This window comes from Microdochium trichocladiopsis (assembly GCF_020744255.1).
Source record: "Microdochium trichocladiopsis strain MPI-CAGE-CH-0230 chromosome Unknown B0I36scaffold_8, whole genome shotgun sequence".
NCBI lineage: Eukaryota > Fungi > Ascomycota > Sordariomycetes > Xylariales > Microdochiaceae > Microdochium > Microdochium trichocladiopsis.
This window is the reverse complement of record NW_025763551.1, coordinates 3,154,428-3,171,828: the sequence shown is the minus strand read 5'-3', so window position 1 is coordinate 3,171,828 and position 17,401 is coordinate 3,154,428. Positions and strand designations below refer to the sequence as shown.

Sequence of the window (17,401 nt, the reverse complement as noted above, 5' to 3'; positions counted from 1 at the left end):
GAATAGTATATAAGCAGCTGATCATGCCAATCATGACCGGAACGATGCACGACAGGGGGTTTAATTTGCTCTAATTGTAGGAAGGTCATCTAGTGAAGCATGGATGGCTACGATTGTTACCTTAGGTACTGAAACTTTGCTTCAGTATGGGCACAGCTCACGCGACCACAGCCGTGTGGAGACCAGGCTGCTCGGCGGACAGCTTAGATGCCACCACTTTATCAATCTCATAGTGGTACATCCAGCCAGCCTTCCTTTCACTAGCCCTTGTCACTCTCTCCTCGATCTCCTTGTCAACGCCCAGCTTCTCTGATACGAGTGTTGTGTTTACTGCAGCAAAGTCATCCAAGACCTGGTACAGGTTCCGATAGTGCGGCGTTCTAATCTCGTCGTACAGTTTCAGTGCACTCTCCAAGCTGGCGTCGTTTCTCCACGCAAAGTCCACACACTGTGTCAGGGCGTAAACATCTTCCAGTGCGAACGCAGCACCAGCACCAAATGCCCCCGAGAGGGGATGTGAGGCATCGCCAATCAGAGCCAAGGTGCCGAAGGCGACGACGCTGTCAAGACGGGGACCCGAGAATAGCGCGAATTCCTGGGTGATGTTGTCTCCAGATGCTTCTGCGGCGAGCTTGATGACCTCGCGCACGGGCTGGCAGAACTCGTCATACTCGGCGGCAAGCCCGGAGAAGTCGAATGGTCTTCCCCAGCTCACGATCTCCGTCCGTGGACCACCGTCGTCCGCCGTTTGTAATGGACGACGAATGCGTGCAGTCACTTCGAAATCGTCTGTGCCGAGAGGGCAGGTGAAGACGTATTTCCCACCCGTATTTTGCCAGAACACGGGACATTTCGGCATCTCAGGGATGGTTTGAAATACAGTTGACTTGCGGATGATGGTGCGATATGCTGACTGACCATTATATCGTATATGGTGCTCGGGGAAGGCGAAGGACCTCACCAACTGATAGACAAAGAGCTTCTTATCAGCTGACACGAGCTCTCTACACTTTCTACACTTGCGCAACCAGAAGGGAAGGGAGGACAAGGACTAGTGTGGTGGGGGAGGAAGTGCATTCCCTTACCGATCTAATACCATCTGCCCCTACCAGTAAATCGATTTCGTCGGCAGACCCATCTGCAAACTGAAGGCGGATTCTCTTGCTGTCTGGCAGTCTCGATATCTCCGTCAGTTTCATGCCAACTTTGACTCGCGACTTGTCAACCTCCTGCAGAAGTGCGGCTTGCAGTTTCGCCCGCACCATCCGGCAGCTTCTCTGGTTCACAGGCACGTCAGCAGCATGACTGCTCTGCTCGAGGAGTACTCCTGTTTTTCCGTTCCTGCCCAAGCGAGAAGATACATCGCGTTAGACATCAATAATAACATCTTGTCCATTGAACAGAATATTACAAACCACTATATTACTTACCTGGTCTGCCCACTAATCCCGTCCGGCGCCCTAAAAAAGTCGACGGGGTCGATGTTCTTCGCTGCTCCAAGGATCTCGAGAAGTCTCCAGGTATTTTGCTGTACACTGATACCACCGCCCGTCTCGCTGATCTGGGGCTTCTTCTCGTACAGAGTCCAGTTAACGTACGGTAGCTTGTTGAAGGCGATTGCAGCCCCTAAGCCGCTCGGCCCTCCGCCGATGATTGCAACTTTCAGCCGAGAGGGTTCGGGAGGCGAAGTGATTGGTGCCATTGCGTAGGGAAGGCAGGAAGTCCAGTTAATGAGTTCCAAGACAACGATGAAGCGGCCTCGCGAGCCTTGAATCAGGAAAGGCGCTGGTCGGTGCACAGCTTGAGATTCGTTGCGTGTGAGTCTGGTCGGAGCTCCAAGCGATTTCCCTCATCACCTAGGGCTGATGAAGCTAACGATTGCGCAATCGGTGCTCGGTAATCGACCACTCACTTGTTCCCCTCCATGGCGCAATTCTCCCTGCATATTGTCACATTCCCATCAGCTGGCTCCACTTTCGTAGCACGAGGTCGTTCGATACCACGGGCAAAAAACTCGGGTGGTCGGGGCCTGAAGATCTCGAGGCTCAGGAATTGGTTATGGGCAACTAAGCTCTTGACCGCATAATAATAACGACTCGGGCTACGCCGTTAGCTTAAGGCCGTGGGAAGGCATTATTGGAAGGTATGTAATACTACCCTCGTCCTCGTCCTAGTATCCCCCTATTTAAGAGGTTTAATTGCACTTAACTACTATTACCCCGTATAGATATACTTAGGCTCTGCCTTCGCTCTAGCCGAGTTATACGAAAGCTCATATGTTATAATAAGAGTTCTTGCCAAAAGGCTCATTGGAATCGGTCCCTTCCTATTTTACTAATTCGTGTACCTGGAATCTAGTAGAGGAAGTGCAGCTTGAAGCACTTGAGATAGTTTGACTTAACCCTCTAATGGAGCTGAGAAAGTACCCAGAGTGCTAAGGAAGAGCCAAAATGCAAAGACAAGTCTAGAAAGTGACTAGGCCTAGACACCCGACCGAAGGAGAAAACCAATTCCCGATAATCGTAGAGGTATCGCACAACACATAGACATTGGCAAGTATCCAGGACCACCACGGCGCACCTGCTCACCTCAGTGAAAAGTGGCCTCGACGGCCATGACCGGGATTCGTGTCGCGGCGGATGTGGTGGATTCCGTTCAGAACAGTCAGCAAAGACGTAGTCCGCACCTTTCTGGTCAGCTGTGCTGGCGCCCAGTTCAATTTCCACGCTGGTTCTAAACAGGATTGTTCAGCTCCTCTCTCGCGTGTGGCGTGCCCCATTTTGGGTCTAGCCCACCGTCTCGCTGGTTGTGCATTGTCCTCTTTCGAGCCGCAGCACAGGGGTCCACGGAGCCTCGATGCTTGATTTGAGAAAAAGCCGGAGCGGAGTGCCCAGAAACGCCCTGGTCGTCTGCATTTACCAAGCTCGATCGGGAAATAAGTCAGGCACGATCGCTCTAGTTCACCCCGCCCTAGGGGCATTAGCGAAGAAGGCGTGGCGCCAATCGGACGTGGCACTGCGCGGCCGTCAGACTAGTTCAGGTTCGCATAGATCTAGATTCAAGCGGGAAGGGGGATTCAGGATGGCTCAAACAAATATCTGCCGGCCCTGCCCTTGATGCTGGCGACAATCGCTCCGGGGAAGTACCTCAACCTTTAGTCGTTCTTTACAACATTTCTTCCGCATCGCAACCATGCGCGTTGCAGTCAGTCTGGGTCTGTCGGCCTTGGGCCTTGCGGGCTCCGCTGCAGGATCTTGTGTCAGGAAGAGCTCGTCTGTACAGTATTACCCTGTCATGTCAACAAGCGCCGTGTCTTCCTCGATACTCTCCTCACCAACGGCATCGTCGGCGTCGGACATCTCACCTGTTGTGTCCTCTGCGACAGCCACTATTTCAACCACGGAAAGCTCTTCTTCAACCACGTCAAGCTCAGTCATTGAGTCTAGCCCGACATCGAGCATTCCGTTCTGCAGCTCAGTGAGCTCTTACTTTGCAGCAGACGGTTTGGCGGCGGCCACGTCTTTCTGCTCTTCGTTTTTGAATGTGCCAGTGCAGACGGCGACAGTCACTGCGACGACGTATGCGGCGTGAGTCAGCGCGAGCGCAGGACTGGTCGGGAATTTGGCTAACCAAGTGGCAGGACAACCACCGAGACACTCACTGTTATATCTGGGACGACCACCCTGACGTCCACTACTGCCATGGAACCTGAGCCGGCCACCACCACAGCCACCGAATATGTGACTTCCATCAGCAGAGTGACGACCACTGCGACTGTCTCGAGCCCGACCATCATCTCCATCACGTCCTGCGCAGAACCACCAACGACCACCGTCTTCAAGCGGCTGCTCGTCACCTCTCTGCCAGGAGCCCTGGACGACTACATGCAAGGAGACGAGCTCTCGTCGGCGTGCAGCTGTCTGAGTATTCCAGTATCTACGACGACTGTCACGGTGACGACCGCTTTGACCGCTCAAGCCACATTTACCACAACGGTCAGTTTGTAACCCGGCACTGCCTCGATCTCAGGCCACCGCACTTGTTTGCTTACTGCTTTGTCTCACAGATGCCCGTCAGCGAGACTGCGGTGACAACAACCACACCATCGCCGACCCGGACAAACACCATTACAAACACGCTCACCGTCACCCTCGTGAGCGTGGTCACGAGCACCAGCACAGTGTACACGTCGACCTCATACACCCTCGCTGTGCCGACATTCCGCATTACCGCACACTACGTCCCCGACGCCGACGGCAGCATCCCGCGGTCCGACCAGTCCATCTACGTCAACTACGACCGCGTGCCGCAGCTCTATGGCCTGCGAGTAAACCCCGACGATCTTGCTTACCAGTACCGCTTGAGCAGTCCGGGCGAGACGGACTCGCTTGGCCGGCCCGTGACCGCGGGCACCTTGATCACCGACATCGGCGGCGCCCCCAAGTACGGGTATTCGAGCAATAACGGCCTCCGCACGTATCCGTACTTCGGGGACACTGTCAGCTACTACACGCCCCTGACGTGCTCGCTCATCTTTGCGGACCCGGCCGCGGGGTTCGACGGCACGTGTCCGCTCCAGTGTCAAGGGTGGGCCGGATCCGTGAGCTTCGCGGCGGCGCGGTACGTTGGCGGCATGTACGCCTGGAACTTGGCGACTTCTGGTAACGCAAAGGCTAACGGATACATTTTTATCCCTCACGCCGTCGGCTCTGCCTGAAACAAGTCACGGTCTTGCGCGCAGACCATTGGTTGATCGGTCGATCAGGTCCTTGTATGCATCATTGTTGGTAGAAATCAATCATTCTTTCTTGACGTGTGCCTGCCCTGCAATTTGCGGTGCCGTGCTCGAGGCCCGTCGCAATGTCGGACAGATTCACACATGTAAGTCAACGAGGCCAAAGAGTATCTAAAATTGGAGGGCAGAATCGCCATGGAGATCGGCTATCTGCGTATACAGAAACGACCTTATGACCACTGTCCACGAAGCATTCTACCATGGTGCAGATGCTAACGAAAGGGCAGTTTTCTTACTTAATGCCAAGGCCAGCAAAGCCTCGGCTCAGAGGCTGGCGCTTACAGTGTGTCAGACGCAGAATGACGTGCCGATCTTAGCTGATAATCAGCATTGGCCCAACAGGCCGCAGCTTACGACATTGGTGTTCAACCCAGTGGAGCCCTGCTCCGTCTATGGTTTTGTTGTTCGCTCCTCCAAGGACGAATTGAAAGGCTACTTTTCACTTGCATGAGGTCATGTCAATGCTTGGCCCGACACAAAAGCGGCAATAAACACATGCTAGGACATGGGCACAATGCGCTTGTCAGCCGGGTTTGAGAGAGCGGATCAGTCGCGGGGCTCATCCACCATGCATAGCCTATCCCACCTATATTGAGACGAGCAGAGCCACAACGCGCGGCGCTCGGTCCCTGACAGCACGAGGTGGTGAGTGGCTGTGCTGCGCCCGGACGAGGCGTTGTCTGAGTTGGCATTTTGCTGATCGTGGCAGGCTGCGTTATCTTTATAAGGAAACTTGCCATCTCGGTGCATAGTCCATTGATCTCACGGCTTACCATTATCGCCAGTCCACAATACCGTTCAATTAAAACACATCACCTCACCATGGCCCTGCAGACAACTCCTCTCACGCCCACAAGTTCCGCAACCTTATCCTCGGTCGTGGCATCAACCACACCTGCCTTCCAGGGTGTCCCGACCGTCATCACGCTCGACACCGACGACGTCATCACGGGAAACGCGGCCTTCGTCTCGTGTTACACGCTGCTGATCAACCCGGAGAGCATCTACTTCATCCACGACCATGGATACATGGGCAGCAACAACGTCGGCAGCAACGGCGTGCAGATCTACATGGAAAGCATCACTGTTCATGGCGGGCAGTTCCCCACGGACGCGAGCGAGACGCCGGGGCCGACGTGCACTCATACTTCCAGCAGTGGGACCGTCAGCGCTAGCACGAGCAGCACGACGTCGGCGGTCCCGACACAGACACAGCCAGGCGCGGGAACAAGAATAGGTGATGGTGTTTTCTCTGCGAAGCGGGCGGCACTCGCTGCTTTGGGGATTGCGGCTGCTGCTGCGTGGATGTAGATATATTTTTATATTCCTATTAGCTAGCTCTACTTTCGTAAGTCCTGTTATGCCTTCCGAGGTTGACTCGGGAAACTTCTCCCATAGTGCTCGCAGGTGCCCTGTCGCGCACATAATCAAAACTTTACTATTGCCATCCCATCCCTCGCGAAAGAGCACATTCACACGGCTTACATTAGAGATCTCCTGGAGGCGATGTTCCGTCGAAAGCTTCGAAACGGTCGTGCTTTGTGCCAGCACACGCCACTACATGCGGCCTGATGCAGCGACTTGCTGAAATACAGCCTCGCGGCACTCTGCACTAGGCTAGTCATAACTACCTGTCGAAGGGAATCTGTTCTTTGTTAAGACTAACGAATTGTCGCGCTAATATAGCAAAGTGCTGCTGTTGCGGCTAGGGCAGGGTACTGCGGGCAAGGGGATTGAACATTAACACAAGTACGGTTCGGAGTGTATTTCTAGCAATTGAAAGCCTTGTTACTTCGTATAGTAAGTTAAAGGTAGAACTTAAGTATGCCTATACGCGGTAATAGTAGTTAAGTGTAATTTACCTCTTAAATAGGGGGATATTAGGATGAGGATAAGGGTAGTAATATATACCTTCCAATAATGCCTTTCTACCGCCTTAAGCTAATAGTATAGCTAGAATATTATTATTATACGGTTAAGAGGTTAATTGCCTATAATCCATTCATTAGCCTCGATATCTTTAGACCCCAACTACTCGAGATATTTGCCCAAAGTATCGAATAACATCGTGCTACAGTACGTATCTCTGGTTCGCGGGGTACATGTCCCGGATTGGGCACAGCCACCAGATAACGGCCAGCGCCAAGGCAGCAAGGCAGCAAGGCAGCAAGGCAGCAAGGCATACAGGAGACAGCCTGTCGGCCTCTGCTCGAGCGGGGAAAGACGCGAGGCACAGCCTCAATCCCGCTTCCCTTTCTTTTTGGGCACTGATGCAATTCTTCCTGAATCTTTGCCACAGCTCGCTAGAATGACGATCCGAAGCATTGGCGGGACATTTATCAACGGTACTTACCGAAATGTCCTCCACGAAACCGGGTTACAAATATCCCACGCAGCTCGAAGAGCGAGGAGAGATCCGTCTGATCTCTGTCACTCGCCAGCCAGGTCAACCGATTCAGTGCGCTTTCGTCCATGCTCAGCTTTCTCGGGGGGCCACAGCACTGAAGAGGGCGAAGTCGGTGCTGAGGAAAAGTGGTGCTGTGATCTGCCCTATTTCGCAATTTCCTACAATTGGGGTACCGACTCGAGAGGGGAGATCATTGAGGTTGATGGAGGTCGGTTCGCTGTTACTACGAATCTCTTTCGCCTACTACAAGACATTTGTCTCAAGAGACCCGGCGACTTATTTTGGGCCGATGCAATATGTATCGATCAGAGTAATCATGCCGAGAAGAGCCACCAAGTCCAGCAGATGCCGCATATATACGAAGCTGCCGAGCAGGTCTGCATATATCTTGCTGAAGTTCATCTGATGGATGCCGACTATTGTCGAAGCGATGCGGTGCGCGCTCTTACGAGAGCACAAGAAAATTTTGATCGGATCACACGAGGGCAATACTGGCCCGTCGACAGCCCGATATGGAAATCAGCCTGGGATAGTAGTTGGGCCGGTCGCGAGTTCAACTTACAGTACAACACGACGGAACAGACAACAGCTATGAAGACACTCTTTTCGCATCCCTGGTTCTCACGAGCGTCGATTATACAGGAGGTAGCTAAAGCTCGATCTGCTACTATCTACTGCTATGGCTACCACATATCAAGGAGGGTGTTTGCCCTTATGCCGTCAATAATACCCATTATACCTGGCGCGCACTATCAGGCGATACTCGATATTATGCCGGGACCGACCCGCACATCGTGGTGGATAAAGGACCGAACTCTACGCAAGCTACTATACAAATTCCGCGAGTCACAAGCACGTTTCACCCACGACAAGATCTATGCACTCCTCGGGATCTGCACTGACTCCGAAGCTAGAATGATTCTGGAGCCGGATTACAGTAAGGGAGAAGAGCAAGTCGCTCAAGATGCAGCCGCTATGCTGTATCGGGTGCCCAGATATCTCTTAGCCGGGATACCGCTCAATAGTCCTTATATTTTCGAAGCCCCAGAACCCGACACGCTGAAACAACGTTCCAAACTCAGGCGTCCTACGGAAAAGGATGAAGGAAAGTGGCATGAAAATGCTTCCGACTTTGTACCTCTGGCGTACGTCATACACGCTGCTGCGGGTCCTCGCAAGCCTGGTCTGAATGATTTCCATTTTGGTGGCCACAGTCTTGGAGCGGATCGCGCTCTTCTCCAGCACAAAGCAGAACAGTTATTTTCTCAAGTCAAAAGACTGAACCACACCTCCCGATTCGCCTATGCAAGAGTGCCACCGCAAGGTCTCAGCCTAGATGCTGCGATTCCCAACACCAATGAGCTTGCTGCTGCTGCTGCTTGCAGGTGTGCTTGGATGACTAAACCGAGGGATGCGGGCAAAGCAGTGGCGGGGGAGGAAGTCGCTCTGGACGGAGAGTCGTTTTCAACAGCTCGCATACGGCTCGCTCTGTCGCTCAAGATGGGACTAGGCGCCTACAGCATTCTACGGCTTATGCTGAGGCCCTTTGTGCTGGAGCTCGAGGCTTCCGAAACCAGTCTCCTGGCCAAGATACTCCGTCATAGCAGCTTCCCGGACGCCGTTCTACTCTTGCTAAGAGGTCGGGATCTTGTTCATGCCATCCCATCCAGCCGCGTTCTTGTGCGAGCGCTAAGTGGTAACCAGCAATACGGACCTCGGATTCTCCACGGCATCCTGCGCGACATTCTCGACAATACGAAAACCCCCAGAAATATGAAGACTCTGCAACAGGCTTCACCGGCACGGTACTCAAGCATCCTTTCCGACAATTTGCCATTCTGGGATCAATCTAACAGATTTTGTCTCGGATTTCGAGCTCATCAATATCTATATACACTTTGGACCCGTGGATGAAGTGAAAAGCTGTTTAAATGCTCTCCCCGAAGCTTACAATAAGCAAATTCTCATCACAGGACCTATCCTGCAGTTGCTTACATCTAGCAAATCCGCTCCATCAATTTCTCTTGCGCTTACAAGGTTGTCAGAGTGTCTCGAGTACTCATTTTCTCTGTCAGGCCTGATCGCACTGATCCTTTCGTGCAACGGAGATGAGCTGCGTGCTCTCATACGCGCAAAAACGAAGACAGCTGACATCTGCAGGTTCTTGCTCCTGCCAAGCCTCAGATCATATGCCGCAAGTAGGTTTGATGAAAGGGGGGCAGCTGAGCTCATCTTGGAAATGGAGTTGGAGCTGGAGGCTGCAAATGTACCTCTCCCAACCACTGAAAATGCTCCTCCAAAGCGTGGGGAAGAAAGGGTCGATGACATACAAGATGACGAGAACCATTTGCAACGGTTTGCGTATCTAATACAGACGTCTGGCTTTCGTCAGAACAGAATCGCACCAACGGGTCCAGGGTGGTCACCACTGACCAGAGCCGCAGCAATGGGAGATGTGGAAGCTGCTGAACGACTGATTAGCGACGGAGCGCAAGTCAACAAAGCTGACAACTACGGCTTCTCCCCTTTGGTGTGGGCTCAGTGGCTTGCTCGAGGGGACATGATCCATTTACTACTCGAAAGCGGGGCTCGCAGGAAGTTTCAAGAACGCACGGCGAGTCGGTACAGTTTCGCTTTGGCCCAGTTGTGGACATTACCGAAGATTGCCAAGATCAGGACAGATGGAGCAGACGCCATACCTCCGAGCCATCTGCGGCTATTTGACAGGCTCGTCTCGGCCATCATTACGACTCGGCCTTGGTATACTTGATATCTCCCGTGCGTCACCGGACGGGAGTTTGGCCAGGGAGTGACAGAGGAGATCATCTCAAGGCCAGACATTGCGATGCAAACTGTGTTTCTCGTAGTTCATTCTGTCGCTAGTGGTAGAACACAGTCCCATCGCTTCTTGTACGCGTTGCATCATGAAAGAAGCGGCTTTTCACTGCGTTTTAGAACCTCCCTCCTTCTTTACCATGAGCTCGTATTCTCGTTTAGATCCACGTGCCCTCCTCATCGCGACACACCTCCTTCACCCTATGCTTGCAGACGGAAGACCGGTCTAGGGATCCAGATCAGACCGCGGGAAGTCAAGTGATTTTCCCAGACGAGGATGTCGCGAACGACGACGGACGAGAGGCCCTGCAAGCGCCCCTGGTATGGAACTCCCTCGAACAGCATATTGTAGGATCGCAACCTATACTGGTTGTGATCGTTGACAGTTGGGTTTACGACCGTTTCATCGAAGCAGCCACCGTGGTTGCGCTGGTAATGGATGCGTTCAAGCGTCTACCAAGGTTGCGCTGGCCAGGAAGCGCACCCCACGCCAGTACTGCAGCCGTTGCGACCGGATAAAGTTCTCCGGGAAAGGTCCGCATTTGATACATTCTCTTCCCTGCGTGATCATCCCTGACAATAGGCGCCTTCCATAGCTACAGGAACTGACTTGCAACGCGAGTCATGCGTGCGGAACATCCCGCAGTCATATTCGACGCGCTTTCGCATCAAGATCATTTTGAGCTTCCTAAAGAGGGTAGCGTTGGTGCTTGGACGTAATCTTCGGTGGTAGAACACGCAAGGAAGTGCCAATCTGCGGTTTAGCCTGTATCCCCCACCCACTCACGCTAGGGGGAGTGGCTCTGCGGAGATTTTCAAAAGGCACCCTTTCGGGGACTTAGGTGACCACTCTGCTATATCGATTCTTGCTTTGGACACTTGGTGTCATTGCAGATCGTCTCCGGTAGTGGGGTCGTCATTGCCGGCATGGTTTCGGCCCCCAAGACGTGACAAGGACAAGGAGTCGGCGGAGCCACACTATGAGGATCCGCGGTGGCGTGGAAGATGGGGATCTGGCACCATGGGAAGCAATCAGGCTATGAGCAAAAGAGTCTGGACAGTAGGGGATTCGATCGGGTCAGTGCCGTGCTTTTCAATGACCTCAAAAGATCTAGCAATACGCCGCACGGCGTACTTAGGGCTTCCAGCACCCTATGCAGGACTTGTAGGGTATATCATAGATCTATGCGGCCTTACATGCACTTAACTTAGGGTTTAAATGAAGCCAATCTAGCGCGAGAAGAATATCGCCTTCATTTAATTACCGTGGTATAATGGTTAGCGGAGGAATGGGTGATTGAAGATAGCCTATACGGAAAGACTAGAAAAGTAGGCGGGCACCCGTGTGGGCGAGTCACCCGTAGGTTACGGCTAATAAATCTCATTTGCTACTTATGGTATTTTTCTGCATTCCATCCCATCTTTCGAAATTTCTCGTATCCAAATCGAAAAGGTCTAACAACCTCCCAACCATCTGGTCGAGAATATCGTCAATGGACGACGGCCGCGTATAAAACCCTATAACAGGCGGCGCGACGATTGCCCCTGCCCTCGTGACCTCCATCATGTTCCTCAAATGGATCTCACTAAACGGCGTCTCTCTTAGAGATAAGACCAGTCTCCTCCGCTCTTTTAAACAAACATCCGCCGCCCTCGTGACCAAGTCATCACAGATACCCGCATTGATCGCAGCGAGAGTCTTGACTGAACATGGAACGACAATCATGCCGTCCACGCGATACGAGCCGCTCGAAATGGGCGCGGCCAGGTCGTGGGAGCTGTGGGTATGGTCGGCAAGAGCTTTTACCGCGGCAGGCGTGTAATCCGTTTCCCACTTTATCGTCTCGGCGGCCCACTTGCTAATGATGAGGTGCGTTTCCACGTTGAGCCGGCGAAGGGTCTGGAGAACGTGGATACCGATTTGCGCGCCTGTCGCGCCTGTCAAGGCAACGATGATCTTTTTGCGAGGAGCTGCGTCGTTCATTGTGTTGGTATCTTGATAAATGGTACTGCTCCCAGAGTGTCTAGGAATTATATCCATGAACTGGTAGATGGCAATTTATTGGCAAAAGTGTTTCAGTTTAAGGTGCTTATAATGTGGTCGGCGATGATCGACTGGTTTCTCGTCTTTTGATTCTAACCGGAGTCTCACTTGATATAGATTTGGATATTTATCGGATCTCGATGTAGATCTATTCGGCATATTCGGATAGCTCGGAAGCGGCAGATGGACCGATGCCGACATCTCTGAAGTTCTCTAACTGATGAAGTCTCCACAATGACGGCTTCCGGCACCGACGCAAGGACCAGGCCGTGGGCTCGGAGATTCCGGAGCAGCCTCTGCCTCGGCGAGTTCGGGAATCTACGTCCTCGCGACCACCCAATCGTCCATCGTACATCGTGCCGATGTTCGATTTCAAAAGGACGCGTGATATAAATGCGGCCTGGCCATCCTGGACGAGCCACATCAAACCTGCAGCTCACCACCAGCTACAACCCAACACCCCTTCACTCTTAAGCAGTGTACATACTCGAGCACTTAGTCCCCAACACTCAACTTTCAAAAGAAATGTCACCATCAAACCCCCAAGACCTCCCCCATCTGAACTTCCGCTCGTTTGTCGAAGCCCTTAGATCTGACGGCGACCTCGTTGAAATCAACGATGAATGTGACCCGAACCTCGAAGTTGGCGCTATAATCCGTAAGGTATCCGAGACAGACGAACGAGCACCTCTCTTCAATAAGCTCAAGGGACAAGATGCAGACGGCTTCTGGCGTATCCTCGGTGCGCCAAACTCTCTGCGGTCCGACCCGTCTCAGCGCTTCGGAAGGATGGCACGGCATCTTGGTCTCCCTGTCACGTCGACCATGAAGGAAATTCTCGAAAAGATGGTTGCCGCCAAGAGCGCGACCCCGATCCCCCCCCTTGTCATTGACTCCGGACTCTGCAAGGAGATTCGCCTAACTCCGGAGCAGTTTGACCTCACTAAGTTACCTGCGCCGATGCTGCACCAGTCTGACGGCGGGAAGTACATCCAGACCTACGGTATGTACGTTGTGCAGTCCCCCGACGGAACGTGGACAAACTGGTCTATCGCCCGCGCCATGGTACACGACAGGAACCACCTCGTGACGGTTACCTTTGCGCCGCAGCACATCTGGCAGATTCACCAGATGTGGAAGAAGGAGGGCAAGGATATGCCATGGGCATTAGTCTTTGGCGTGCCACCGGCTGCCATCATGGCTGCGGGCATGCCTCTGCCGGACGGCCTGTCCGAAGCGGAGTACATTGGGTCACTGGTCGGGGTGCCGTTGGAGCTTGTGAAGTGTGATACCAACGGGCTGTATGTCCCTGCCAACTCGGAGATTGTGTTTGAGGGTGTTTGCTCTATTACAGAGACGGTTTCTGAGGGTCCTTTTGGAGAGATGCACGGGTATGTGGACTATGCGAGATTTGTTTGTGAGATGGTCTAGAGACACTGACGGTACTTGCAGATATGTCTTTCCTGGCCCTACCAATGCGCACCAACAACCTAAATACAGGGTCGACCTCATCACACACCGAAGAGACGCTATTCTTCCTGTTTCAAACTGCGGTCGGTTGACTGACGAGACGGTGGGCCACTATTGATTTCATCCTTAACAGCGGTGGAAAACTGACGCGAAGCAGCAAACTATGATCGGACCCCTGGCCTCCGCTGAGATTAGCTTCCTCCTCAAGTCCAAGGGACTACCCATCAAGGAGGTCTTTTCCCCCTTCGAGTCGCAGGTCACATGGGCCGCTCTACAGGTGGACACGGAGAAACTCCGCGCCATGAAGACAAACGCCAAGGACTTTTGCCGTTCCATCGGTGATGTCGTCTTCAACAACAAGGTAGGCGGCGCGTTCCACCGTCTCGTGATTGTGGGCGACGACATCGACGTGTACGACTTCAAGGACGTCATCTGGGCCTTTTGCACGCGCTGCCGCCCGGGTATGGATGAATACCACTTTGAGGACGTTCCAGGCTTCCCGTTAATTCCGTTTATGTCGCACGGCAACGGTGATAGTCTCAGGGGTGGAAAGGTTGTCTCCGATTGTCTAATGCCGGTAGAGTACACCACTGGTCGTAACTGGGAAGCTGCGAGCTTCAAGGAGTCGTTCCCAGTCGATGTCCAGGAGAAGGTGCTGCAACGTTGGGAATCGCTTGGATTCACCTCGAAGTCGTGAAACTTGGTGGAAGAAGGAGTTTAGAGAATGACCAAATACAATGACTACTCAGAGCCTATCACACAATTTCGAATGTCACATAAGATTGGGTAGGAAGGGGTTGTCTCCGCTAAAGTCTTGATTCGACATGATGTAGTCGAAAGCGCTGAGCGGGGACATATCGAAGTCAATCGGAAACTCCCAGTCCGTGTCGCCCATACCCCAAAAGCTAGCTTGTCAACATCCGTCTGTCTTGAGGGTTTGTTTGTGATGTCGGCTTACTTGGTCTGTTCTGCTGCCCCCAACGCACTCTCTTGGGCTGTTGTAGGTCGTCGACTGAAAGCCGCAGGATGACTAGGAAGTGGGATGTCTTGGTTATTGTTCTCCAGCGTTGAGTCTTGTGGGAGTACATCACGCTCCGTCAACGCTTTAAGAGTCTTGAGTGCCTTCAAAGCTTTCTGGAGAGCGGCCGGAAGCCGGCCATTGGAGCCAGATTCTGTGAGCAAGCCGGTTTCCCCTTCTCCATCTGATAGGCTCCCAATAAGCTCGTCTTGAAGGGTCCTGGTCTCAGCAAGATACCTAGTCTCTCGCATCAAGCTTAAAAGAAGAACTGACGTTAGACCATTATGAATAAAAGCCCAAGACCTCCTTGCATATCCTGCGATTGACCTCAACCGCACATAGGCCCGGGCACTGCGCTTGAGAGATTCTCGAAGGTGCTCGAGGATACGCGACCTGTCACTTTCGCTCAGCGCCGCGAATCCACTACTTGATACAACCGGTCGGCAAAGACTGGTGACGAGGAAATGTCGATGTAGTTCGAAAGCATAGTGTTCTTGCATCTGCGGTATCGTAGCGCTTCTCTTGGCATCGATCAAGTGGGGCGAAAGGGAAGCTTCTATGGATTCGATGTCGTCGAGTGCTGAGATTGGCTGCGGTAACGACTGAGATTGAAACGGGAGATGGCGGAGCATGACGTGGACAAGCCAGCCGATGGCTTGGAGGTATGATAGACCCGAACCTCGGACGGATTCTGACAGTTGGGGCAGATCGCCCTCAAAGTCCAGCTCATACGAGGTTGGTGGGCGACCTAAAGTGAGGGCGAGTAGGGAGTCTTGTCTGACAATGGCCAATCTGAACAATGGTTAATAGTTGTTCTTTCTAAGAAATCGGCGAGGTAAAACACCTCAGGTACTTTGCCTCCTCATCCAGTGGTAAAGAAGCTGATGAACGGATCGTCTTCCTGTGAAGACCGAGGCATTGGGCAAGGCGGATGGTTGTGCCCCCGAGGACCCAAGCTGCCTGGGGCTTCATATCGTTTTGAAGCACGTGACCTAAGAGAAGTAGTGTCTGGATGGCCTCTTTGGAAGGGTTCCCGAGATAATTTGTTGACCGCAGTAGATCCAATGCGTGCTTTGCTGTGAAAGTTCAGCACCCGTTCGAGGTGATGGCGATAATGAAGTGATGCGAAACATACTGTGTCGTTGAGATACTTGGATGCGATTTTGCAAGTCCATCTCGGAGAATTGAGCTCCGGCTGCCAAGATGGCGTGAAGCAGAGACAGCAACCTGGGGTCCTCGAGAGACTCGGGACAGGGGTTCGGGCTGGTCCTTGCATTAATCAGCCGACAAACCCTTTCCTCGATAGCATCCAGATTGTAAGTTATGACTTGAAAAGGGTGCACCTGATGGCGGAATAGTTCAAAGAGCCTGACGATTTCCTCATCACTTGGTAGAGACTGATAAGAAGACACCGACGTGTGTGTTTCTCCGCCGACTCCGAGGAGAGGTAAAATGCCAGTGTCGAAAGCCCTTTGTCGAGCTGGATCATCTCTCGACGGAACAGAGCGCCATCCGACCGCGTCTACTGCCAAGTTGTCTGCTAGAAATAGTCGGTTATCACCTTGGCGCGCAGTGGATGTATTTTTAGGCGATGGCAACGCGATAGGAGTTGCTGCTTTGTGGGCAATCGGACTAGGAATGTGATTCTCCATCTGTTGATCAAGATGAGCAAGATTTGTCGCATCCACGTGCTCGACTTCCATCCTTCTATTTGGAGACCGGCTAGGAACGGGCGTTCGCCTTGTGGACTGTCGCGTGGAACTCTCATATTCGCATAGATCTGGATGCCCCCGCTTGTCGCAGGTCGAACACGGCACCCCCTTATCACATTTGACTTTTCGTTCTCGACACGGAATGCACGACCTGGGATTGCCGCGGACGCCATTGCGATTCTGTTGGCGCGATTTGAGAAGCTCCCTGAGGGCTGCGCGGTCGCGGTTCGGAGTGTTCGGAGCGTTCGGAGATGGACGCAGTGACGAATCCATCGAAAGTCACAAGTTGGCGGTATTGGAGTTTGTGGAAGACGTGATGACAAGACTGCTTCCAGGGCACCAAGATCAGATACCCAGATCTAGAACAAACGTCGGATATCGGGATTCTCAACCGCCATCAGAGCGAGGTGGTTGCTAACGGGGCGTTGAAATCCTGTTGACTGCTCTACGGTGCTACACCAGCACGCGACCGGCCTAGAGCGGGCCTAATGTCACCCCGACCACTTTGGCAGCCAGCCGCCAGCACCTGCCACTACTACCAGTGTTCGCCCACTATTACCAGCGCGCATCACTTTGGCCAGTGCCCGCATGCCAGCGCCCACACGAAGAAGCTCCAAACCCAGATTCCACGGAATGGCTCGCTGTCCTCTACTTATGATGATAACCGGGCTTTCAGGCTCCCCATAATTGTCACGTTCCTAATGCTACATCACCGCATATTTGGACCCCCTCGGCTAACTGGTTCAAACTAGGGCACCTGCATCCACGGATAAAGAGTATAGTTTTGGCTTGCTCAGAAACAGTAGCTGGCTAGCTGTGTATTCCGTGATGGCTTCTATGCTTCTGGAATCTGGAGCGATAGAGAAAGATCGCTAGGTACCTTTTCGTCAGCAGAACAACACTGAATAAAACTTAGTCTCCCAAGCCGAAGTTGTAGTCCAAGTAGATCTAGTACCAACCATAATCTCATGCTAGTTTTAACACGGCATCATTGCGTCTGAAGCCTCTGATCTGCCGATAGCTAGACTCCAGAAATGGCTCCAAACCCTAAGGTAATGGATTATGTCGGTGATGCACCACAGTCAGCGCATGCCCATGGGACATCCGGCTCCTGCATCAA

The 17,401-nt window shown here is 52.8% G+C and overlaps 7 protein-coding genes across 7 annotated transcripts; 4 read left to right on the top strand and 3 right to left on the bottom strand.

The window, feature by feature from the left end:
• Positions 1–157: 157 nt before the first annotated feature.
• B0I36DRAFT_249546 (uncharacterized protein) lies at positions 158–1,702 on the bottom strand (the record flags this gene model as incomplete). Its single annotated transcript, XM_046150484.1, has 3 exons — positions 158–964; positions 1,086–1,341; positions 1,431–1,702. 3 exons carry the CDS (start codon positions 1,700–1,702, stop codon positions 158–160), a joined length of 1,335 nt encoding a protein of 444 aa, XP_046009908.1.
• A 1,592-nt stretch (positions 1,703–3,294) lies between these two features.
• Positions 3,295–4,717, top strand: B0I36DRAFT_366219 (uncharacterized protein; the record flags this gene model as incomplete). Its single annotated transcript, XM_046159257.1, has 3 exons — positions 3,295–3,587; positions 3,641–3,995; positions 4,067–4,717. The coding sequence occupies 3 exons, from the start codon at positions 3,295–3,297 to the stop codon at positions 4,715–4,717; spliced, it is 1,299 nt and encodes a 432-aa protein (XP_046009907.1).
• Positions 4,718–5,617: 900 nt separating this feature from the next.
• On the top strand, positions 5,618–9,116 carry B0I36DRAFT_352517 (heterokaryon incompatibility protein-domain-containing protein; the record flags this gene model as incomplete). The annotated part of the gene is made up of 4 exons (XM_046157117.1): positions 5,618–6,032; positions 6,130–6,143; positions 6,505–6,595; positions 6,805–9,116. 4 exons carry the CDS (start codon positions 5,618–5,620, stop codon positions 9,114–9,116), a joined length of 2,832 nt encoding a protein of 943 aa, XP_046009906.1.
• A 163-nt stretch (positions 9,117–9,279) lies between these two features.
• B0I36DRAFT_161303 (uncharacterized protein) lies at positions 9,280–10,067 on the top strand. The gene has a single exon (XM_046148662.1). The coding sequence runs from the start codon at positions 9,442–9,444 to the stop codon at positions 9,970–9,972; it is 531 nt and encodes a 176-aa protein (XP_046009905.1). The 5' UTR covers positions 9,280–9,441; the 3' UTR covers positions 9,973–10,067.
• A 1,351-nt stretch (positions 10,068–11,418) lies between these two features.
• Positions 11,419–12,021, bottom strand: B0I36DRAFT_248396 (flavoprotein; the record flags this gene model as incomplete). Its single annotated transcript, XM_046150379.1, has 1 exon — positions 11,419–12,021. The coding sequence occupies one exon, from the start codon at positions 12,019–12,021 to the stop codon at positions 11,419–11,421; it is 603 nt and encodes a 200-aa protein (XP_046009904.1).
• Positions 12,022–12,606: 585 nt separating this feature from the next.
• On the top strand, positions 12,607–14,248 carry B0I36DRAFT_352515 (UbiD decarboxylyase family; the record flags this gene model as incomplete). The annotated part of the gene is made up of 3 exons (XM_046157116.1): positions 12,607–13,472; positions 13,534–13,654; positions 13,685–14,248. 3 exons carry the CDS (start codon positions 12,607–12,609, stop codon positions 14,246–14,248), a joined length of 1,551 nt encoding a protein of 516 aa, XP_046009903.1.
• Positions 14,249–14,285: 37 nt separating this feature from the next.
• On the bottom strand, positions 14,286–16,240 carry B0I36DRAFT_161285 (uncharacterized protein). Its single transcript, XM_046148661.1, has 5 exons — positions 15,913–16,240; positions 15,705–15,832; positions 15,414–15,645; positions 14,510–15,361; positions 14,286–14,456 (listed from the first exon to the last, which is right to left on the bottom strand). Exons 1-5 carry the CDS (start codon positions 16,056–16,058, stop codon positions 14,324–14,326), a joined length of 1,491 nt encoding a protein of 496 aa, XP_046009902.1. The 5' UTR covers positions 16,059–16,240; the 3' UTR covers positions 14,286–14,323.
• Between the last annotated feature and the right edge of the window lie 1,161 nt (positions 16,241–17,401).